This window comes from Penicillium griseofulvum (assembly GCF_001561935.1).
Source record: "Penicillium griseofulvum strain PG3 chromosome Unknown contig_80, whole genome shotgun sequence".
NCBI classification, from domain to species: domain Eukaryota; kingdom Fungi; phylum Ascomycota; class Eurotiomycetes; order Eurotiales; family Aspergillaceae; genus Penicillium; species Penicillium griseofulvum.
In genome coordinates this window covers 2,504,308-2,527,834 of record NW_024467471.1, presented here as the reverse complement: position 1 = coordinate 2,527,834, position 23,527 = coordinate 2,504,308, and the positions used below count along the sequence as shown (strand labels likewise).

Here is a 23,527-nt window from a genome sequence, read left to right as displayed (position 1 = left end):
GCATGCTACTTCGATCGGGACAGCTCCCCTGGCACAGTGCCCAGACAGTTGATCTTGATGAATCATTTGCTGATTACCTCCACTATCGTAAGGAGACAAATGGCTATCGTCCCATCCAGACTCTTGAGGAGGTAAGTTACATCTATTATTTCCTTGAGCATGAGCAAGTATCTGATATCTCGGAACTTGAAAGCATTACCGAAATGTGGTCTACGCAATGTTACATCCCGATATGGAGGCGAGGATTACTGCAGCAGAAGTCTTAAGATCTGAGTGGGCCCTTGAAGTTGCAACTTGTGAGGTTGGGGAAATGGGGCTGTGACAAAAAGTCGACTCCAGGGCTTCTAAGACTTGTGCATGCAATTGACATGAAATACCAAGGCTTCGTGTAAATTGAGTCAACGCCCTCAAGGACATAATACACAGTTTAATATATTGAAAGGCGACAAGGTCCTGGCATTCAAATGGAAGGGAAAAGGCAAGAATTAGCAGAAGAAATTGCGTACGTAGGTTGATATTCACACCAAATAACTACTACCTACAGTAGAAGTTACTAGTTTGGGACATATAGGAGAGCCCTTTAGGGACAATATACTAACCCATTTAGCCCCATTTAACCCACGTTCTTTTATATCTTGGTCCAAAGATGAAAGGCAAAGTAGAGAGGGTGCTATGGAGAGCACTTGCCAAATTTGGGGTTGGGAATGCCCTTTTATGGCACAATGTATGTTTGGGGAAGGTGCGTTGGACACTTGCCACAATTTGCACATGGCGTACCTGCTAAGATAGGAAGTGTATACAGCGCGACAATCTGATATCTTCAAATCGACATGTGATTCTCAGTGATTGCTGATATGGTATTTGGGGATTCCATCTTCATTCCATCTTCATCTCATCTTCACTTCAATTTTCATCTCCCACTCCTTTACCACACAACCCACCATGGCGCCTGTCTATCACGGCAGGTGGGTCTACAACATAGACACTCTCTACGTCACTACCTCTTGCGGTGCCGTACACGCACGCGCCTCATATGCCGAACTGGATGACATATTCAGCACACCATTGGGAGCCATCAGGACCAGACCGGACAATCCCGGCCATTGGTGGGAAGCCCAGCTTTTCCATTATGGGCTCGCGCCGACAACAAACAAAGCCGCAGCCAAGATGAGATTGATGGACGCCTATCAGGATGGCAGGTTGAAAGTCCCGGATGAAGTATTTCAAATTGAGGACACCCTGCACAGGAACTGGATTAACCAAGGCTTGGGTTACCGTGTTCTAGGTCCCGCCATGCAACTTTCACGCGGCGCTGGGGTTGTGAACGAACCCCGGGATATTGACATGATTGATTCCGACGCTACACAGGGACAGTCTGGTGGTGAGCATGGAAATATATTTGCTGCAGGCTTGAATGCAGGCGCAGGCATGCAAGGCAATTTGCGACACGAACGAAACGAGATGCAGCCACCCCACCCTGAGACAAACAAAAGGAAAGATGCCAACGGAGATCCTTGCACCCGCCCTTTTAAGACACCCCGATGCCGTAGTGACAATGGTACATCCGACTTGCAGACTCAGATCGACAGCCCGGATGCTGACACCCTTTATGAAAGATCACCGACTCCAGAACCACTTGGAAACGGACGCGGACGGCTGATTCCAGGCATGGTATTGCAGAATATTCAATACCGAGCTGTGCCTGTATTGCGCGACGGTACCTCTGAATCGGTGAGCATATCCTTTCGTGTACAACAAACGCCATATTTATAGCCATCTCTGACCATCATATATAGGGCACACAACTACCTTTATTCGGACTAATGGACCTGAACGATGTGAATTAGTATTGTGGGTAATGCTACAAGCTATCGATGGACTCGAGTGGATCTGGATGGAGTTCTAGGGACAGAGATCCAGTGGCCAAGGTATGAGTGACCTTCAATGTTTGCGATTTGCATTGGGTGGAATACCTTGGGAGTATGAGAGTCTACACAAGAAGCGTTGCTCGGAGGAGATGAGGATAGCGGAATGTGTGGAGCCTAAACTTGATTTTAAGGCTATGTATGGCTAATCATGGGGAAATATGCAATGCGAAACATTTGCTCTCTGAAATGTAGAACATGAACCCAGTGTATCAAACTCGACGCCTTGGCAAGTCTGTGTTCATGAATCGTGTCTACTCCATAGTTTTCGAAAAGCTACGCCTCTCCACATCAGCAATGGCAAATTGGAAAGGTGCATCAACAAGGCCAGCGGACTTTTCCCACTGTGGGTCCAGATACCACGGTTTGATGAGCAAAACATTGAATACCGTGGGTTGTTGAATCTGACGCAGCGGTATAATCCAATCATCCAGGTGGTTTGTGACGTGAGGATACAAGTGGATGGTCAAGTTCTTCAGGCCTGGGATCTTCGTAGCGAGAACCTTACAGCACATATTCCAACTTAAGCCACCGGGATCTGGAAAGCTGAGCTGTAAAGTGCGAATCATGCCCAGTCGCTGTGGTAGAAGTGAATGCGAAAAGTCAATAAGTGTTTCTGTGTGGTTAAAGAGGAAAGTGTTCTTTTGAAAGATCATATCAATGGTCTCGGAATATCTGCCGCGCTATTAGCTAATTATATTTGAATATCCATTAAAGGTACTCAAATTCTTCGGCAGGTTTGTAAAAGTGGCACAAAGTCAACCCTTCTTGTTTCAAATCTCCACTCGGAGTTCTCATGGTAATATGACCCGTACTCCATGGGGGTAGTGCAGTTTGCCACGGGTCGACGAGCAAGCAATCCCCAACAATGATGACTGCATGGACAGAAATCACGAGGTTCGCTGCATAAAATTCCAACGATCTTCGTGTCGGATCGTTTCCATTTACGCTGGTTCGGCCGAAGAATATGTAGCATTTGGCTACAGAGATAGTGCTCCCAAATGAGAAGCCGGACTTCGGCGGGTAGAATTGCAAATAGAGGAGACTGGCTTTGGTTGAAGGTAGATGGTTGCTCCCGTCGCCTTGAAAGTGAAAGCCGCCACCCACGATTGGTTGATGGGACTTGCGATTTGAGGCTTTTATTCTCCGGAAATGGTGGAGTGAGTGCCCTGGGGCGGGGGTTTTGAAACAAACTGGAGTGTTTTGAATCGTCATCTCGAAGTCGATTCTTCTTTGCCAACCCAGATTCCTGCCCATCTGGCTCGTTTTCTGGGCTGAGAGGTGCCATATTCGGACTGACAAAGAGTGAAGTAAAAGTAAAGCTCGACAGGGTAACGTTTGGCAAGGTTGAGCCTACACCACCAAAACAAAGTATCGGGCTCTTAGTTTGGGGGCCAAGACTCAAACAATCCAAACAAAGATAGCAAGTAAAGCTGATAAGAAAAGCTAGCCTCTGTCATCCAAAGCTGAAACAGATATATAGTAGAGAGGTATTTATAACTATGTTCAATAAGCTGTTGCTCGAGAGCTAAGTCGATAAATATGATCAACAACCGTAATGACCACAACGAAAAAGGAAGAGAGCAAAGCCGTACGAGTCTACAGTCTTCTAGACCTTCACTTGTTTGTTTTATGAGCTATATATATCTAATCTATCGTAAAGGCAGAGATCTCCTTCGAACAAGCTCTGAACTTCACGGCCCAGGTATATATACTGACCCTCATATACCCGTAACCAATCGGTCAACTGGCAGGCAATTTGGCCGTTAAAACCCCCACTTTGGCGAGGGGAACTCTGTGAAGTTCTGTTCATATTCAAAAGCAAGGGATAAGCACTATATCAATAAGATAAGTTAAAAAATAGTGCCTGTAGGTGGCCGTGGCCTATTGCATTTGCATAGCGCACGCTCCGGTAGGAAGTTGATCAGTGAAAAACGCCTGCGGGTGATCGTCGATTGACCCTGCGCGCCAGACTTCTTATTTATAGGCATAATATTTGGAACCACCCCTCCTAGAAGATTTTCCTTTTTTTATTGAATTTTTATTATTGAAATTAGTTTGTCATGGAACAGTAGCACAGAGCTGTAAACCCGACAGAAAAGACTTGTGGCAGTCATCTAGTCATCTATGTAGACTTTGAGTAGTGTATTGTATATTGGATCGGCAGATCTACGGAAATTATACTTGACCTGCAGCATGACAGAAGATCTCTCAGCTTTTATGTTCCTTTTCTTTAAGACAAGAAATGCAATATTTCTAATAATAGATGTTCGACCAGCCATTGTTCTGGCGCCTTATCGATTAGGTGTTGATGCCTAGGTGGGTGCCCAGATGGGCTATAAATTCCCCGCAATCTCCACTTCAGCTCCCTTCGATAAGCCTCACCTCTTCCAAATATTGTGACTCGGAAAGGCCATGGCTTCAAGAATCGTGCCAGCTGCTGAACTTCAATCGTTTGCTGAATATTTAAAAGGCTGCAAACGCATTGTTGCTCTTCTTGGTGCTGGAATCTCAGCATCCTCAGGCCTACCCACCTTCCGTGGCGCAGGTGGAATTTGGCGCTCCCATGATGCAACCTCCCTTGCGACTCCAGAAGCCTTTGACAGGACTCCTGATCTCGTCTGGCAGTTCTACAGCTATCGGCGACATATGGCCTTACAGGCCGACCCCAACAAAGCACACTACGCCTTAGCTGAGCTGTCGCGAAGGAATGAAGATTTCATCACATTGAGCCAAAATGTAGATGGTATGAGGGTGTCGAGATGTTTTCTTTTTCTGGTTTCTCTCTTTTTTTTCTTGACTAATAAATCTATCACGTTTTTTAAGGCCTCTCGCAGCGAGCGAACCATCCATCGAAGCAGCTACATCTTCTTCATGGGAATCTGTTTACTGTCAAATGCACCAATTTCTATTGCACCCACACCGAAGAAAACTACATCGACCCCATCGTTCCGGCCCTCGAGATCCCCAAAAAGAGTTCAGGCCTTAATCCTTCTGCGACCGACAAGACTGGCCAGGAAGCATCCCAGGCGCTTGTAGATGCGCTGGAGGGCATAACCAACGAGGTCGACATATCCGACGCCAGCAATCCTATCCCTACAATCCCCGATAAGGACTTACCTCAATGCCCGAAATGCAAGAATGGCTTGCTCCGACCGGGAGTCGTATGGTTCGGAGAGCCCCTACCGGAGAAGACACTCAAGGCTGTCGATAAGTGGATGGCGGCGGGTCCAATTGACCTGTGCTTGGTCATTGGCACCAGTGCGAGGGTCTGGCCAGCTGCAGGGTACGTCGATGAGGCGCGTTCGCAGGGTGCCCGAGTTGCAGTGTGCAATATGGACCCCGATGATGTACCTGGTGAACTTGATTACGATGACTGGTTCTTCCAGGGAGATGCGGGTGTCATTGTCCCTGAGATACTCAAGAGTGTTATTGGCGAGATTTGAATTTTATGGGACATGAGAACGGCGAATTTTATTAACCGTTCGATGAACTGGCGCATGAGCGTTATGGTGATAGGAATGGGGTTTCATGAAAGTTGATATTCCAAGGAGAATGGAGTTGTATCAATCATATCAATAGGCCAATCACAGAGATTTCGACCAATTTGCCGGTAAAAATGCCGATCATCGGGTGCTCCTTTAGACTGCGGAAACAATTTACTCCATAAATAGCGGAATTCTCAGCTGATGGGGCTACTGTACTATGCGGGGTACCACATATATAGAGCTGCTGCCCTGACCTCCATTAAAACTCCCTTCTTACAACTCAATTCATCACAATGAAGTCGAATACTGTACCCCAGAAACGAAAGAATGTAGAGAGCGACGATGAAGGCGAAATTGTCAAAGATGGCAGCCTCACATCTGCCGCTGAGAATTTCTTCGAGGCGCTGTGTATGTGATCAGACCTCCACAAAATACATTAGAGAAGCTAACAATTCTCCCAGCTGAGGCCGGCATCACTCACTGTTTTGTTAACCTGTGAGCCCCTATAATAACAAGAGATTTGTTATGTTCTGACCGGTCCGACAGAGGGAGCGACCATCCCGCGATGTTGGAAGCAATGATCAAGGCCAAGCAAGGTGAGCACTAGAAATATTAATTCAATAACACCAGGGCTAAATTACAATAGAAAACAATACCAATTTCCCAAACATCATTACTTGTCCTTCGGAGCTAGTCGCGCTGTCAGCTGCACTGGGATATGCTCAAGCTACGGGAGTTCCGGTGATTATGCCTATCATCTCAATTGATTCTCACTAACTTCAATATTCTTACTAGCAATGTGTAATTGTGCACGTCGACTGCGGCACTCTTGCCATGGGACAATCCATACATAATGCTTCCGTCAGCAGGGTTCCTGTCCTATGCTTTGCTGGCTTGAGTCCTTTTACTCAGAATGGCGAAATGTTGGGTTCCAGAACAGAGTTAGCAAGCCCCAAAGAGAAGATCTACATTTAGCCTACTAATACTACTACAGGTTCATCCATTGGCTGCAAGACGTACCTGATCAAGCAGCGATTGTCCGACAGTACTGCAGATACACAGGCGAAATAAAGACCGGACGCAATATCAAGCAGATGGTCTCGCGAGCTTTGCAGTTTGCTACATCTGACCCCAAAGGCCCGGTATATCTAATGGCTGCGAGAGAGGTACTTGAGGAAGTAAGTATTTGCAGTCGCCAAAATAAACTAAAATACTACTAACCAAAACTGCTATACAGCGTGTTGGAAAGGAATGCGAAGACGGAGAAATTCTCAGTTCAATCGCTCCAAGTGCATTGCCAGAGCAAGGTAGAGTAATATTCTTTTCAAGCTATAACTTCACGTCGCTAACAACGGCAGAGGTGGAATTAATTGCCAAATCCCTTATGGGCGCAAAACGACCGCTTGTCATCACAGGTTATCTTGGTCGGAATCTCAAAGCACCAGCGCTCTTAGCCGAGCTTTGTGACAAACTTCCAATCACAGTCGTGGAGATGGTCGGTTCTGACGTTTCCATGCGAAGCGACCATGAAGCTTATCGCGGCGTTACCGTTACTACTCACCCGGAGGTTCTTGAAGCCGACGTTATCCTTATTCTCGATTGTGATGTGCCTTGGATTCCTACTGCTGGAAAACCTCGGAGCGGTAAAAATTCCCAGGAAGAAGTGTTCGAATATTGTTCTAACAAATATTGCAGGCACGAAGGTATTCCATCTAGATGTGGATCCACTGAAGCAACAAATGCCGCGTAAGTTCACATATCAACTCTAGGACGAGCCCTTTTCTGCTTCCTTGCTAATGACTTTGTATTAGTCTTTTCAATCAATGCCACTCGCAAGCTCAAGGTTGGCTGTGGAATTGCACTTGAACAAATCAATGCTTTCCTGGATAAACAAAGCATTGATCGTGCTACGTATACTCTGGAGTTCGAGGAGCGATCAAAGAACTATAAGTCTTGGAGGGAATCTCTACGGGAAATTGAATCGCCATCAAAAGATGGCGTAGTCAGCGTGCCATACCTGGCATCAAGACTACGAGATTCTCTCCCCCAAGACACTATTTATGTTTTGGAGGCTGTAACCAATGCAGGAAACCTCATCCACCATTTGAACCTAACCAAGGTATGTAATTCTTCCAATTTGCTGACTCGGTACTAATCAAATTCCAGCCCGGAAGTCTGATTGCTAGCGGTGCAGGTGGTCTGGGATGGGGAGGTGGTGCGGCACTTGGCGTCAAGCTAGGCAAGCCTGGTTCATTCATATGTGCAATGTAAGTACTCACTAACGTGCACGAACTTCTACGATATCTAATGAACACAGCGTCGGTGACGGTGTGTATCTGTTCTCACAGATGGAAAGCGTCTATTGGATCGCCAGGCGCTACGATGTTCCCTTCCTCCTTGTTGTGCTCAACAACGGCGGATGGAACGCACCAAAGGTGTCTGCACTTCTAGTCCACAAGGACGGGCTATCGTCGAAGTCCAATAGACGAGGTCAGCTAAATCTAAACTAGCTTTCCTGTTCACAATCGCTGAATTACTCCAGATCTCAATATCTCGTTTGACCCTTCTGCCGATTACCCCGGAATCGCAGCTGCAGCTGGTAAGGCGTGGGGTGCGACGGTTACCACGCAAAGCGAGCTAGATCCTGCTATCAAACAGGCGACTGGTGTTGTCCAGGGTGGAAGATGTGCTGTGATTGAGGTTTCGTAAGTAGGAATAGGAGCTTTTATCTGATCGTCAGCTGACTTTGATCTACAGTGTGCCGTCTATGTGGAAGGAGAACTAGAATAAATTGCCAGAGGGGAAATAGGACTGTTATTAGAGCAGTAAAGTCCTTGGGATTTGGAGGGCTAGAAGCAGTTGCACGCTAGAAACTATCATTAGATGGCTTTATGTGGAATTCTGTTTTAGTGGAGATTATGCTGAATTTCAGTTCCGAGTCACCCACGCAATGCCGGGTAGGTGTCTCGTCGAAAGTGTAAGATATCAGATGGCAAGGCCGAATGGCCGCAGATTTGATGATTTTGATAGAGGAATCCGCTTTCTAGAAGATATATATATAGGGATTGGCTAATAGATGGTTTTTTTTAGGATTAAATGACCTAGGCCGCAGCCCCAAAAACGCTAGTAGAGCCACAGCCTCCCGATTTCAACACCTGAAAAGTACAAGTTTATTGGTCTAGATGTATGGGTTGCAACAACTAGAAGTGATGCTTGATATAGGAAGAGATGTTGACGATTTCTGCCTGAGGTTGTAATTATGCCTGAGGCGCCATCCGTTGCTAGGCCGACCCAAAACAAATCGATAACCTTTGTGATCGATAACGACGCTTTTCCCTTTGATGTTTGCCAACCCCACCATCGACAAAACACTCCAGGGCTTCGGATTCAAGGCATCATCAAAGGGTTAGTTTATCCTAGGTTCGCTTCGAATTTCTTGAACTCGTACCGCAAACCACCCAAAGTCGTCGAGCCCACACAAAGAACAAGACTAACGTCAAACTTCAGTGCTCCGAGATTCCTCTTCGCGTGGAATTGATGCCCAAAGATCGGATCATCTCAGACTTGCCCACCCAGTACATTCAGCGAGCCAATATATTCATCAATCTAACAAAAGATCCTTCGAACCACACCGCTCGTTAAAACACCATGGCTAGAGAAAGCAACGCGCCATTGGAACCCCTCACTCCAGGGGGAAAACCGAACTCTCAGCCTCACCCTGCCCATATCCAGGAACCTGAATTCGGAAAACCCTCGCCGATCGGCCCCCCACAACACAGATCGAACCATCTTTTCAACATTCCCAAGCCGAATCAATCTCGTGCCGAGCATCATCGACCTGCACCTCGACCGCAGCCGCAACATCAACCACAATCACGCCACCAAGGTCAATCAAGTGCTACACCTCACGCTTACCGCCCACAGGGCACGTCGGGTGGCCCATTTGCTACGCCGTCGGTGAAGCGAAGCGAGCCATGGGATCCATTCAAGCCGGTGGCACCATCGGCCTACAATAACCCTCGTGGAGGATTCCAACATGGTGCAGTGAGCATCAAGCGCCCTGAAAATGTCACTTGGTCAACACCTCGGGCCCCTAGACCTATATACCAGTCTAAGCCTCTTCCGCCGATGGCAGGCGCGTCGAAGAACATACAGAAATTTATCGATCTCACGCGCGATGACACTGATCCTGTTCCAAGGGCGTCAGCCTATGCGACGCAGGGCTTCGGTGCCATGGATATGAATGGCTACGTGGATACGGCTATGGCGCAAGAAAACATCAAAGCCTTGCTTGAAGGTGCGTTCGAGGACGAGGAGGACAAGCCTAAGCCGAAACGTAAGGGGAAGAAAAAGAAGGGTGGGAAGAAGAAGTCCAAGAACACATCAGAGAAGGAGAAAGATGAAGTTGTTGTGGATAAGAAGAAGGAAGAAGCGATTGACGACCTTGATGATCTTGCCGCTCAACTGCAAGGGGTCACGGTTAATGATCCGAAAGAAGATAGTGCCAAGTCTGAAAATGATTCATCTGCCAAGGTTGGGCAAGACGAAGGAGACGATGAGGCAGCAGAGGAGGAAGAAGAGGAGGACGAGGAGGATTCCGACGAAGAAGAAGATGGAGTCGTCGAAGGTCTCAAAGTGACACTCCTTCCCCATCAAATCGACGGTGTAAGATGGATGTGTGACAAAGAGACTGGTCGAAAGACGTCCAAAGGAATTTTTCCCAAGGGCGGAATCCTTGCAGATGATATGGGTTTGGGCAAAACAGTGCAAGCGATCGCTTTGTTGCTCAAAAACCGTAAATCCGATCACGAACACGATAGCGATGCCGAATCCGAGGGTAAGACGACCAAGCTGCCCCCGAATTGCATTTCTTCCACCTTGGTAATTGCGCCCCTTGCACTCATCAAGCAATGGGAGGCAGAAATCAAGGACAAGGTTGAGCCATCCCACAAGCTGCGTGTTTGCGTCTATCACGGTGCAAACCGAACAAAGACATCGACGACATTGGACAAATACGACGTTGTGATCACAACATATGGAACTCTTACCTCCGAATTCAACTCGTCAGCATCAGACAAGGCCAAAAAAGCAGGAATTTTTGCTGTTCATTGGTACCGTATCATCCTTGATGAAGCACACACAATCAAGAATCGCAATGCCAAAGCCACACAATCAGCATATGCATTGGATGCTCAATACCGCTGGTGCTTGACAGGAACGCCTTTGCAAAACAACCTGGATGAGTTGCAGAGTCTAATCAAATTCCTTCGAGTGAAGCCCTATGATGACTTGGCTGCTTGGAGAGACCAAATCAGTCGGCCTTTGAACAATGGCCGCGGGGGCCTGGCTATTCAGCGACTACAGGTCTATCTGAAGGCCTTCATGAAACGGCGCACCAAGGATGTCCTCAGGCAGAACGACAATGTGAAGCCTGGTGAAGAAGGACCAGACGGCAAGCCAAAGAAGTCCGCGAATGGATTCCACATCGCCAAGCGTGAGGTCATCAAGGTAGATGCCGAATTCATGCCTGGTGAATTAAACTTCTACAAACGTCTCGAGCAGAGGACGGAGAATAGCCTTGAAAAAATGATGGGTAGTGATAAGGTCGATTATGCTGGAGCTTTGGTTCTGCTGCTACGTCTTCGTCAGGCTTGTAACCACCCCGACTTGGTCAAGGGTGATTTGGCCAAGGACAAGGATATTCTCTTGCAGAATGGCAGTGCGAGCAGCCAACAAACACAGTCAAAGCCAGATGACCTTGACAGCATCGCCGATCTTTTCGGGGCAATGAGCGTTATTGCAAAGAAATGCGATGTTTGCCAGACGGACCTGAGTCCAAACGAAATCAAGGCTGGTGGCAGTCGATGCGGTGAATGTGAAGCCGATTTGAATACCAATGTTATCGGGACAGACAAAAAGAAAAAGAAGTCGAAGAAGAGCCACAAGAAACTTGATGTTCTGGACTCTCCGACAGCCCGCAAATCTGATGCACAACTTTCTCGTTCCCGCAAAAATCGACCAATCATTATTGACAGCGACGATGAAGAGGAAGAAGAAGGCGACTGGGTTGTACCTGAACATCAGCGCAATATTCCCAGCCTCGGGAAAGCAGGTGGATCAGACGATGAAAACGCCGAAGGAGGTGGTGAATGGCTTGTTTCGGATGACGACGATGAAAGCGATGATGAGATCGAATCACCCTCCCGAAGGAAGAGCAAACCTATAGTTTTGAGCGATTCCGAGGATGAAAGCGATTCCGAAACGGAGGATATCTACAATGATGAAGGAGCAAACGGAGAGCTTCCATCCACCAAGATCCGCCACCTTATGCGGATTCTCAATCGCGAGGCACCGGACTTCAAGTTCATTGTTTTCTCCGTCTTTACGTCTATGCTTGATAAGGTCGAGCCCTTCTTGAAGAGTGCTAATATTGGCTTCGCCCGCTACGACGGTGGAATGGCAAATAACCACCGCGAGGCCAGTCTCGAAAAGCTTCGAAACAACAGTGGCACTCGTGTGTTGCTCTGCAGTCTGCGTGCCGGTGCATTAGGCCTCAATCTTACAGCTGCTAGCCGTGTCGTCATCTTAGAGCCCTTCTGGAATCCCGTAAGTTGCGATTTTCTGTAATCTATTGCGCATTGTGCTAACCCTGAACCTAGTTTGTGGAAGAGCAAGCCATCGATCGTGTCCATCGCCTGAACCAAACCGTCGACGTCAAGATCTACAAGATGGTCATCAAGGGTAGCGTGGAAGAACGCATTGTCGCCCTACAGGACCGCAAGCGCGAACTGGCCAATGCCACTATTGAGGGCAAGACCGGCGCTGGCAAGCTCACCATGCGCGACATGATGGCGCTCTTCGGTCGTGATGCAGAATCCAAATTCACGGATAACCAGACCACCCTGGATTTCAACCAGCCTACTCGACTGCTAAATACTGGAGATGAGACGGAGCCTGCTCAATCCTCTCGGGAGTCATCACAGTCTGCCCCACGCAGCCAGGGAAGCCAGGGCCAGCCTAACCGGGAGCGACATGAACACTCCGTTTATGGTCGACGCTGGTAATCAGCCTAGTAGCTGTGGACGAAATTATGAAATGATATTTGGATAGAACTTTTTGGGGAGTCCCGGCTGGCGCGAGGAACGTGTTTGAATTACTTCTACTAGGTTTATCTCATTTCGTGGTTGATGTTATATTTTATTGGTTCATCTCGTACATCTATTGAACTTCTTGCTACTATATCAAAACATGCGTCGACATGTCCTCCACTCCCTATACTCCGCTTAGGGTTGTTTGAGGCGAAAGCGTGGAACCTTGGTTATTTGCTGACTTGGCCTCACGCCTCCCATGTATCCGGAACCAATGCCCGCGAGTCAGATTCCTGCTCATTTTTAGATATGGCGATTTCACAGTGGGCTCGGCATTGTGGTCCGACTGGGACACCTAGGTACGATCCTGGGTGATCATTGCCGCCGCTATCGATAGAGGTCTCTCGCGCCTCATTGAAATGGTGCGATACGTCTCTATCTGATGCTTATAGGTAGACTAGCTCAACCTCTAACGTCCATTCTACCTTTGTCTCGATACTTGATACCTCCGAACAGAAACTAATTGAGGGTATAGTTGTCAAATCCAAGCCGTTTGTCACACACTGAGCAGACCACTCATTTTTCGTGGAATGTGTGGGGTATCCCCATTCGAGATGAGCTGATTCTCGATGGGCCGGAACAGGTACCTCCTTGTCATGTTCTATGGTTCTGGTCCGGTCCCCCCGAGTCTCGCCTTCCGACGGTCTAGCTTGATTGCGAGTAATGCCCAATATATCTTTGATTCCATTGCACTGGGATCACATGGAATTGACCAGTACGCCAAATGCCTTACATTTTGACAGCGGACGAGCCTCAATGTAAAAGTTCGAACTCCTTGGAGGGTTTGGAATACCAGGACCAGACCGAACCTCATACCATGGATTTGAGAGTCTGGTCCAAAGGATTGCGAGTGAATTCCTCATGGTAGTTTCCGGCGAACCGGACAAGGGAACCGAGGACATGCTCCCAGGGTGGAAGCTTGTTTCCGGTGGTTGATCTTTTGATAGGTTGAAAGCTCAGGAGAAAGCTTGAGCTGGGGGAGAGACTCCCTTGCTAACCCCGGTTGAAGTATGCCAATTCGTGGAGATCCTTCAACAGGCGACATATACTGTTCAAAGTTCATTCGATTTTCTTCACAAACTCCGTGTGCTGCATATCATTGATACACGATGACTCTGATGTTGCTAGTCCTTGCTTAACTGCGTTGATACGTCACTGTCTTTCCGTGAGCTGCTTCCTGTCAAATTCGCTGCCTGGATCAAATCTAACGCTGGCGGTATTCTTAGCTCGAATACCTCTCAACTGTTCGCTCTGCCGATAATTGAACATTGAAATATGTCTTCGCCATCCGACATTAAAGACAACCGCGATTGGACGGTCATTTACGATGACCCGAATGAAGATGAACGAAATGGCAAGAAAGAAGAAAATCGTGCCGGAAGGAGGCAGTCTCTCGCGCGAACGTTGTCTATACCAAATACCATGCGCATCATGTCTGACAACAAGACTGAGATATCAACGGTAGCCGAGCTTCTATCCTCAAAGTTGAAATTGCCCCAGCTAGGCACTGAATCAGCGGAACGAGTCTTTCCTGTTCGCTCTGTTGTCTCGCTTGATTCCACGCCTTCATCTGCCCTACAGACTCCTTCCCTCGATAAGCTCGAAACGCCAATATCTCCTTTTACGGACACATGGAATGCAGGCCTCGCCAATGAACAGGCAGGCGGCCAACAGAAGAACCCGCCCGGGAAGAGCATGAATGCTGAGGATGGTGTCCCAAAGACAACCGACAATATCGCTCGAGTGCATCGAAAGAGTGGTGGTGGGAGCGAGATTTCATCGGCGTTCAATGGACAATCTTCCGCCAGTGATAATCTCGACGTTTTGGCACAATTGAAAAACACTGTGCAGAACGGTGGCGAGGTCCTTGACTTCCACAAAACAACAAAGGGTATATGCTACACGCGCGAAGATGAAGAAGACATTCTCATTCAGTCGTTCGGTGCACTCGTTGTGGTGACAGAGTCCGACGGTAACTTTGAAGTGCAAATAGCGAGCGATAACTCGGAGGAAATCATTGGATATTCTCCTGCTAAACTATTTGAATTTCTATCATTTTGTGATATCTTGCCACCTTCGCAACAGAGCAACTTTCTTACTCATGCTCGATTCGTCTTGAGTGATGATTACTCTGTCGAGGACTCTGGGCCTGAGGTTTTCTTCCTTTCTATGTTGTCACCTGATGGATATACCCAGGGTCTCTGGTGTACCATGCATACAAGCACAGTATATAAAAACTATGTGATTTGTGAGCTCCAGCCTGAGGCTCAAGCGAGAAACGATCACCCTTCTTTGGAGAAAACCGAGAGTCAGACAACGGCAGGGGATAGCCGGACCTTGGACATGACTTCTGGGGCATTTTTCGAGGATTCTAGTCCTCCGGGGAAAGACCACGATACAAGAAACAGAAAAGTGCCGGAATCATCTGAGCTTCTCAATACCATCCCTCGAATTCTCCAACGGCTAGCAAATGCTCAAGGGTTAGAAGCGCTCGTCCAACATAGCATCAGCACTTTGAAAAGTCTTGTTCAGTTTCATAGAACAACCATGTATCATTTTGATAGTGATCGCAACGGAATCGTGGTCGCCGATGCGGTTGATACTTCGTTAGGGTTAACTTCATACGAAGGAATGCATTTCCCAGAATCAACCTTCCCCGATGGACTGAAGAAATTATATACGCGCAATACTGTGTGCTCCTCTTGTTCTGGAAGACGGGGCACTTCGATACTTGTGTATCGCGCTTCAACAAACAAGAGCCCCCTCGACATGTCGCACACCTATCTCTCTACACCACCAGCGTTCTCAGCGCCGCATACCGACAATCCCGTCGAGGCTTGTTTGTCAATTCAAATCAATGTCTTTGGCAAGCTTTGGGGTATCATATCATGTCAGTCCTATGATAGCAGCCAAAGCCTCCATCCGCTCATCCATAAAGTTTCTTGGTTTATTGCAGAGGCGGTGTCGAGTAACATTGAGCGTCTGTCCTATACCTTACCCTTTCAATTTCGAGAACCAGACATCTCCCTAGATAAAACCAGCACGTCTCAGGCTATCAAGACTCCGCCTGGTGACCTTCTCAGTCTGTTCGGGGCAGATTACGCTGCAGCGTCCATTATGGGCGAGTCTAAGATCTTGGGAAAACCAGCGGACTCACAGGAAGTTCTGGCATTGTTCGAATACATGAAAGCTAAAGAAAACGACACTGTATTTTGGTCCGTAGATATCGCTGCCGATTTCCAGGACCTTAACTACTCCCGCGGCTTTCATCATCTTTCTGGTTTGCTTTACGTTCCTCTTTCGGTCGACGGTCGTGATTTTATTATCTTCTTCCGGGCTGATTTGGAAAGCCACAACTTCGCGATTGATTCAGAGCGATCGAGTCGGCAACATGAGTGGTCATCCGGAGAGTTTGGAAAGGCATCCGTTCTATCTTTGCTATATCGTACTTTCACCGATATATGGCAAGAGAAGGAGGCTACGTTACAGAACAACCAGTTGATGAGGCTTTTACTCGCCAATTCTGCGCACGAGTTTAGAACACCTCTCAACGCCATCATCAACTATCTGGAAATTGTGCTGGATGGATCTCTTGATCAAGAAACACGAGATCACATTTCCAGATCTCATTCGGCTTCCAAGTCACTTGTATACATTATCAATGACCTTCTAGACCTCACAAATGCGGAAAACGGACAGCGGTTGATAAAGGATGAGATATTCGATCTCGCAGAGACCCTTATGGAAGCAACAGATATATTTTGGGAAGAGGCAAGACAGAAGAATCTCGACCTGCAGGTAATTCAACACGCAGCCCTACCTCCTGTCCTCGGAGATCAACGACGGGTACGCCAGGTAATCACAAACTTGATAAGCAACGCTATACAACACACGTCCACTGGAGCAGTAACAATCGAGTCTTGTGTCGTACCAGAGGTCCTGGAGCCAGATCATATCTGTGTCGAGGTAGCAATACACGATACTGGATCTGGCATGTCTCAAGAGACGGTTGAAACATTGTTCTGTGAGCTGGAACAAGTCTCCAACAAGGGCTATATGCAGAATCCCAATTCATACGAAGGCGCTTCAAGTGGTCCTGTATTCGAAACTGAAAATGTGCTTGGTCTTGGTCTTGCGCTGGTCGCCCGAATCGTACGCAATATGAATGGGCAGTTAAGCCTGAAGTCTGAAGAGGACAAAGGAAGTTGCTTCAAGATCAGACTAGTGTTTCCTCTTCCAGATGAAGATAGTCAAAAGAAGAATCTTCATGCAAACGAACATCAGGAAGATGAAAGAAAACAAGACACAAAGCGAGACACTTCATCCTCGCCTTGCATAACAAATCAGACAGGGGGTATTCCGTGTGAATGTGGCCAAATTCAAGAATTGGAGTCAGGATCCATCGTGAACGTCGATGTAAACTTGAAAACTGGTGAATCAAGAAACCTCTCCCTTTCTGGTCAACAGCTCGAACAGAGAGACCGACCGTATAAATCGACTTCCCGTCAAACTCAGGATCTCAAGAAGTTAGAGACATCTAAAGATCGCATCAAAGAGACTATCTCAACCGCACCAACTACAAAACCCCCAACCGAGCCACAATTCCAACCAACTCCCTCACCCACAATGGACTGGAACCTCCACGTCCTCGTCGCAGAAGACGACCCAATAAACAGCTCGATTGTCCAAAAGCGGCTGGAGAAATTTGGCCACACGGTACACATGACAAGCAACGGGAAAGAATGCGCTTCTGCCTACAAAACGAATCCTACCCGATTCGACGCTGTGCTAATGGATCTACAAGTACGTTCGCCAAAGAAGTAATAATTCCCAACTCAATCTATATATAAACTAACAGTCAAATCCCTTGCAGATGCCTATCGTCGATGGCCTCGGTGCAACACAGATGATACGCGAATACGAGCAGCAAGAGCTGGCTAACGAGAACACGCCTGCGCCTCGCATTCCCATATTTGCTGTATCTGCTTCCTTGCTCGAGGAGAATCGGATGATGTATATGGATTCCGGCTTTGACGGGTGGATTATGAAGCCAATTGATTTCCAAAGGGTTGATCGGTTGCTTGGGGGTGTTAGGCTTCAGTGGGTACGGGAGGAGGTTGTTTATCGGGCTAGTGTGTGGGAGGCTGGGGGTTGGTTTGAGGCATAGCTGACATGTGGACTTAAAGAGACTTTGAAGAACCAGCTGAGATGGGCATATCCAATATCAAGGGTCATGGGAATCATATGCAAGAAAGAAATCTAGACCTTATCCATGGTATCTATGCAATGAATGAAACGCAAAATGCAAATGCAACAAGTAAATGACAGGAAATGTAATGAAAGCATCAGAAGCTCTCCGATGCGTCGGAAAAGTCCGGTACTGTATCTCCGCACTTGAAAGAAGGGCTGTATGCCTTGCTGGGCATATATCCATTTTTCCATGCTGTGCGGTAGCTCCATTGGGCAGCTGACTCCGTCCGCCAGGTCCAGTAGAACCATCCCATCGCTGTTTCGAAGGCTGACATCTGAGCCTCGGCATATGTTTGTAGGTACTTCTTGTAATGGGCTGAATACTGGGATGGGTCCATGTTGGCATCTGCACAACTGCAGGTTCCTTGGTCGGCTGTTGGGCAATAAGCTGTTGTGGAACTGGTATCGTAGGTTCCTTCCCATCGCGCGCCTCGTCCAACGTTGTTCACATATTGCGCGCAGTCGGTGTCTGCCTGTGACCATTCGCCGCAAATGGTCGGACCCCATCTGATTGTATGTTAGCGTGGGAAATTAGAAAGAAGGGAGCTCGATTTACCCAGAGGTTGTCGTGTTGATCTCCTTGATCATGGAGTGCCAATTATTGCAGATAACGTCGAGTTTGGCCGTGTGGTTCAGAACGATCTCACCCGTGTTGAAGGTAGTGTATTGATGAGTGTCAAGGTACATGTTGTCTGGACGAGATTTGAACATAGTATCCCACTTGGCGAGATTCAAAAACCCATCATGAAGGACAAGAGTTGCAGTAACACCATTCTTGCGAACGAGTTCCGCAGCCTCCTTGGTCCAATCTAGGACCTTTTCGACGGGAAGCTTTAACATCAATGGTTCGTTTGCGAGACCGTAGATTGTCACCACGTTCTTATACCGATCTTGGGCAAAGAACTTGGAGAGTTGGTCGTGAATCTCAAGGGACCGCTTACGGTTGAGATCGCCGTCTGAGCCCTCCAGCCAGTTGACGCTGCCCTGCCGGCCGCTGTGGTTCCAGCCGTTTTGACTGCCAGGGAGTCCGTGGAGGTCGAGCTTTACTCGCAGTCCATGCTTGCGACACCACTCGATTACACGCAGAAGATAGCGCCACGCAATCTTAGGGACGTATGGGTCGTCGTCGTATGTAGTCACGGCCCAGTATGAGTATGGGATGCGAACGTGATCGAGTCCGGCTTCTGCGATTTCTTTCAGATCTGACTCGGAGATGAATTCGGCATAATGTTTCTCCAACGTGCGCGCCGCAGAGGTTCCAAGTTTTTTAGTCAAGGTATACTCGTCAATGATACCGGCGCTGGATGGCCACTTGCTGAACAAGGACGGGACAATAAAGGGCTCGATAGAAAGCCATCCGCCAAGATTGACTCCGCGGATCGGCTGCGTGCCGTAGGGAAATGGCTTGTTAAGAGGAGGCACATTGTCGTTCGGCCGGGCAGAGTCATCCCACTTCGAGTCGATGCCCATGACGGAAAGGCCGCCAACAGTGGCATTTGTGAAAGTGAGGTTGAAACCTTTGGTCTCGTACCACGTAAATGGATCCAAGACGGTGCCCTTGGCGTAACTCTGAAGTACTGTTGTCAGCGAATTCCATCAAGCTGGTACACCCAAGTCTTACAGGTATGCTGTCACGGCTGATACTGTCCAAGTTAGAAGTAGGAGAACTGTCATCGGAATCCGATGAACTCGGTTTTGAATCCGAGCCTTTCTTTTTTGACACAACAAGTGCTACCGGGATAATGATGGCGAGCAAGAGGATCACCGCCAGCAGACATCCAACCCATATACGTTTCTTCCTGGACCAATTAGACCAAAATTTCCAAGCCGGTGGTCTGCTCTCCAAGCTCCCCTCCCAGCTATCTTCATCTTTCCAATGCTCTTCCATAGCAGGTCCACCACCGCCACGACGACGAACCCGGGCATCAGAGCTATGTCCTTCTTCTAAATAAGCACCAGACACAACTCGCGCACCCGCTTTATGGCGTGAGCGACCCGGCGCAACGTCGGCACCATCATAGTCATCCAACGCAGCTCGCTTCCGCTGTCGTCGATTCTCCCGTTCTCGACGCGTATCATCTCGTCCACGAGTCTGCTCCATGCGATCTGCATACTCATGCTCAGCGGCAAGACGCGCCATAGCATCCACACTCAAAAGATGCGCAGCACTACTAGACGACTCAGTACTGCGATGTTTCCTCGGTGCCGCAGCAGCATCGATTTCCCGCTGGCGCTCCCTTTCCCTTTCCCTTTCTCTTTCACGCCGTCTCCGTCTGCGTGCCTCAGCCTCAGCATCAACATCAACCTCCCTCCGCCTCTCCCTAGCGGGACTCGCACTCGCACTCTCCTCCCTGCGATACCTCCTCTCTCGATCCCGTTTAGGCGCAGACGACTCCTTCACCCTAGAATTCCCCCTCTCCCGTTCACGTCTCCTCTCCCCAGACTCAACAAGTCGCTCTTCCTCCTCCCTCCGTCTGCGTCTCCGTTCCCTGCGCCGCTCACGCTCCTCGTCGTAATCATCGCGCTCGTTATGTGAATTCGACTCGTAGCCTAGTTCCCCGCGGAAACGGTATTTCCCGGCGCGCCCGTTGGGGCTGGATGTTGCGCCTTCATCTTCGTAGCGGCCGCGGATGTACTCGCGGTCTCGATCTTGGTCTCGGCGGCGTGAGCGTTCTTCGCGTGCGCGATCGCGATCACGCTCCCGTCTGTCGCGGGATTCGCTTGGCATGCCAGATAGGTGGGGTTGTATTATGTGCTGATCGGTGGGATGGAATGTGGAATTGGTTTCAATGGGGATGGGTTGGTGTTAGGAAGGGGGAGAATGAAGAGTAACACGTGGGAAAAAGGCTGTAATTAGAATCTATATCGGGGCTTTGTTTTGCTTTTTCCCCACATGGAAGATCCTCTACATATCAATGCAGATTTGTATTGTTGCCTTAAATCCCTTTGTATATTATTTCATCCTAATTATATATACTTTAATTCTGCAGTTCTACTATATCTATATTATGAGTACAATGCAATGGTTGCATAGCAACGAATATTCAACTTTGTACGAAGCACTATGTACTATTGAGATTCAAGTACCAAGTTTATATATATTGAAATGCAAAATTAAATACACCCATCCCAGTCCAGACATGCAAGCTCCAGCCAATTCTAACCAAAATAAACAGGTTCATATCAAGGGTATGCAAACAATACAAGTTGAAAGACATCATTGCAGGGAAACAAAGTGAAAAAAGCCTACCGAAAAGAGGAGTGAAAAGAAAAAAGAAAAAGATTCAGAACGCGGTGTCTGCCGTGAGTATATATGTACAGCTGTGAGGGGGGAGGATGGAGACATATCGAGGGAGGATGATATATAGATAAGATAAATGAATTCTCGCTGTGTCCGGGTTATCTAATGGAATAAAAGAGAGATGGTGCCTCGAGCACTGCATCTCTTGCAAATATCAACGGAGATGCATAGTTGATGTGCAGAATATCAGACAGGGTCAAGGCCGTCTCCCTCCGGCCCCCAATGGAGCGGGAGCCGGAACGTTTCGAAGTGGCAACCCGGCCAAGGAGTTCGAGCTAACATTCACCTCCTTGGGTGCTAAACTGGTAGCACTGGTCTCCGGGTCGAGGTTTTGTACTCGAATGTGAGCAGAAACCACGTGGGTTGGCATAATAGCCCATATGGCGCGGGTATATATTGTTGGCGAGAGCGTTACCCGCATGAGCGCCAATTGGTTTTCACCAAAGGTGAGCCTTTCAGCTAATGATTTGTCTGGCTCCCTCTTTGCCGAGAACGCCTGGCTCAGTCGGCTTGGGACTGCGGTCACGGCCCTTTTTCCGACTAAAGAATGAGAGCATACCAGTGGCTTGTTTACCCTTATCATCACCACTGTCCATTCCATCAGCGGGGAGGGAATTATGGGCCAGTTCACTCCAGCTGCCATGTTCGTTGAGCACCATTTGTACGCCTCCACTTTTGCTCATTTGCCGGGTGGCACCGCGGTGTCGGCCGCTGTGGTTGGGGGGTAGGGGTCTGTGGAAGGACGGGGCAGGCGGTGGTGAAGGTGACAGACGGGTTGAGGGGGAAGAAGGAGCCTGAACAGTTGCGGGGTCATTGGGGTCGGCTGTTTCGCTGAGTGTAGTCATGGTTTCACTCGGCGGGGCACGGTAGTGCGAGCCGTCGGCTTGGGTGGGACATGTATTTTTAGAAGAGTCGGGCTGTGAGTATTGACGAGCATGTACGGTTGGATTCGCTGGGGATGTGGTGTTTCCTTGGGTTGTTGTGGCCATAGGGAAGCACTCCTCGGGATTTCTGGAAGACACTGTTAGCAGGGGAGAATGATCTAGATAGGAAGGGAAACCCACGTCACAGCGGCAATAGCTTCCGCGGCATTGCCTTGGTAGCTAGTCAGAGTGTAGTCAAACGGTTCGAACATTGTTTCAATGAGACGATGAAGCTCATCATCTCGAATTTCTTTCGCGGTGGCATCATCCCTTAATTCAGCGCGGGGCTTTTGTCTGCGTGCTCTGGCCTCCAAGGGCGCTTCTTCAAGAAGTAACTCCTCCAGATCATAAGTCGCGTCGAAATTGGTTTTGTCACTTGATGGGACGAATACTGGGGGGATCTGTTTGCGCTCTAGCGCGTCGAAGTCGATTTCGCTGAAGAACATGTGTGAGGTGTATGTTTCAAACCCGATAGCGCCGATTCGTTGACTCCGATCTTTTTGCATCAATGATCCCAACGCCCGTAAACAAGCCACTGATACTGCAGGATTGGTGACATAGTATTTTGGCTGCGCCTTTTTGATGTTTTCGCTCAGTGTTTCTTGGCTTCGGCCTTCAAATGGTCGCTGGGTTGAAAGTTAGACAGGGCAACAGATGAGGAATCGATCTCTCGTACCTTATTGTAAATGCACTCGTAAAAAGTGACACCTAATGACCACCAATCGACCTCAAAGGTATAACCAGTTCCTTCGTAAACTTCCGGAGCTAAGTAGGCTAGGGTTCCTGACTTGCTTGTAAGAGGCTTCCCCGGTCGGTAATCTGATGCCACGTTCTGCAGATTCAAGTTAGCTGAAATTCACGTAAATGCGATCCACGATAGAACGTACAAAATCAGCCAAGTGAACATGTCCTTCAGAATCCAACAAGACATTGTCTGGTTTTAAATCTCGATGAATGATACCCTGCGAATGGATATACTTCAGAGCACAGCCCAGTTCTGCCATCCAAAATCGCACCGCATCCTCTGTGAAGCATTTTCGGGAGATATGGAATCGAAGATCGCCGCCGTTCATTAAATCAACCACAATATAGCTTCCACTCGGTCAGCTCGGGGTCATAAGAGTCAATTTGGGGATACTCACATGTACTCCATATCCTGGAAACTGTATCTCAAGTTGCAAAGGAATGGATGGTTCAAGTGCTCGAGCATTCTCCGTTCACGGATTATATTGCGTACGCTTTCCGAGCGGACCACTTCCTCTTTGCGAATATATTTTAGGGCGAATGTAAGACCTGTATCTTTCCTTTCGACGATTCGTACTTTTCCAAATGCACCCTTTCCAACAACTCGTAGGAGCCGGAAATGATTGAGGTTGACTAGTAGAGAAAAGCGATTAGTATATTATTCACCGCGGTCAGGAAGTCCCAATTTATGTCCAGTACACATACCTGCATCGTTGCAATTCACTGGTTTTCCCTGGGTATTTCCCAT

General features: G+C 48.2%; 7 protein-coding genes across 7 annotated transcripts; 5 read left to right on the top strand and 2 right to left on the bottom strand.

The window, feature by feature from the left end:
* Nucleotides 1-942: 942 nt before the first annotated feature.
* Nucleotides 943-1,847, top strand: PGRI_019420 (uncharacterized protein; the record flags this gene model as incomplete). Its single annotated transcript, XM_040789655.1, has 2 exons — nucleotides 943-1,731; nucleotides 1,797-1,847. The coding sequence occupies 2 exons, from the start codon at nucleotides 943-945 to the stop codon at nucleotides 1,845-1,847; spliced, it is 840 nt and encodes a 279-aa protein (XP_040646608.1).
* Nucleotides 1,848-4,340: 2,493 nt separating this feature from the next.
* On the top strand, nucleotides 4,341-5,371 carry PGRI_019410 (SIR2 family NAD-dependent protein deacylase; the record flags this gene model as incomplete). The annotated part of the gene is made up of 2 exons (XM_040789654.1): nucleotides 4,341-4,671; nucleotides 4,752-5,371. 2 exons carry the CDS (start codon nucleotides 4,341-4,343, stop codon nucleotides 5,369-5,371), a joined length of 951 nt encoding a protein of 316 aa, XP_040646607.1.
* Nucleotides 5,372-5,706: 335 nt separating this feature from the next.
* PGRI_019400 (uncharacterized protein) lies at nucleotides 5,707-8,198 on the top strand (the record flags this gene model as incomplete). Its single annotated transcript, XM_040789653.1, has 14 exons — nucleotides 5,707-5,821; nucleotides 5,875-5,908; nucleotides 5,960-6,009; nucleotides 6,060-6,154; nucleotides 6,209-6,354; nucleotides 6,408-6,591; nucleotides 6,651-6,720; nucleotides 6,772-7,056; nucleotides 7,109-7,159; nucleotides 7,225-7,532; nucleotides 7,580-7,680; nucleotides 7,731-7,903; nucleotides 7,956-8,118; nucleotides 8,171-8,198. 14 exons carry the CDS (start codon nucleotides 5,707-5,709, stop codon nucleotides 8,196-8,198), a joined length of 1,803 nt encoding a protein of 600 aa, XP_040646606.1.
* An 863-nt stretch (nucleotides 8,199-9,061) lies between these two features.
* On the top strand, nucleotides 9,062-12,477 carry PGRI_019390 (putative SNF2 family helicase/ATPase; the record flags this gene model as incomplete). The annotated part of the gene is made up of 2 exons (XM_040789652.1): nucleotides 9,062-12,019; nucleotides 12,073-12,477. The coding sequence occupies 2 exons, from the start codon at nucleotides 9,062-9,064 to the stop codon at nucleotides 12,475-12,477; spliced, it is 3,363 nt and encodes a 1,120-aa protein (XP_040646605.1).
* A 1,359-nt stretch (nucleotides 12,478-13,836) lies between these two features.
* Nucleotides 13,837-17,728, top strand: PGRI_019380 (hybrid sensor histidine kinase/response regulator; the record flags this gene model as incomplete). The annotated part of the gene is made up of 2 exons (XM_040789651.1): nucleotides 13,837-17,364; nucleotides 17,420-17,728. 2 exons carry the CDS (start codon nucleotides 13,837-13,839, stop codon nucleotides 17,726-17,728), a joined length of 3,837 nt encoding a protein of 1,278 aa, XP_040646604.1.
* Nucleotides 17,729-17,906: 178 nt separating this feature from the next.
* exg2 (putative exo-beta-1,3-glucanase) lies at nucleotides 17,907-20,539 on the bottom strand (the record flags this gene model as incomplete). Its single annotated transcript, XM_040789650.1, has 3 exons — nucleotides 17,907-18,318; nucleotides 18,368-19,380; nucleotides 19,433-20,539. The coding sequence occupies 3 exons, from the start codon at nucleotides 20,537-20,539 to the stop codon at nucleotides 17,907-17,909; spliced, it is 2,532 nt and encodes an 843-aa protein (XP_040646603.1).
* Nucleotides 20,540-21,567: 1,028 nt separating this feature from the next.
* PGRI_019360 (uncharacterized protein) lies at nucleotides 21,568-23,527 on the bottom strand (the record flags this gene model as incomplete). The annotated part of the gene is made up of 6 exons (XM_040789649.1): nucleotides 21,568-22,123; nucleotides 22,177-22,661; nucleotides 22,712-22,867; nucleotides 22,923-23,127; nucleotides 23,178-23,412; nucleotides 23,485-23,527. The coding sequence occupies 6 exons, from the start codon at nucleotides 23,525-23,527 to the stop codon at nucleotides 21,568-21,570; spliced, it is 1,680 nt and encodes a 559-aa protein (XP_040646602.1).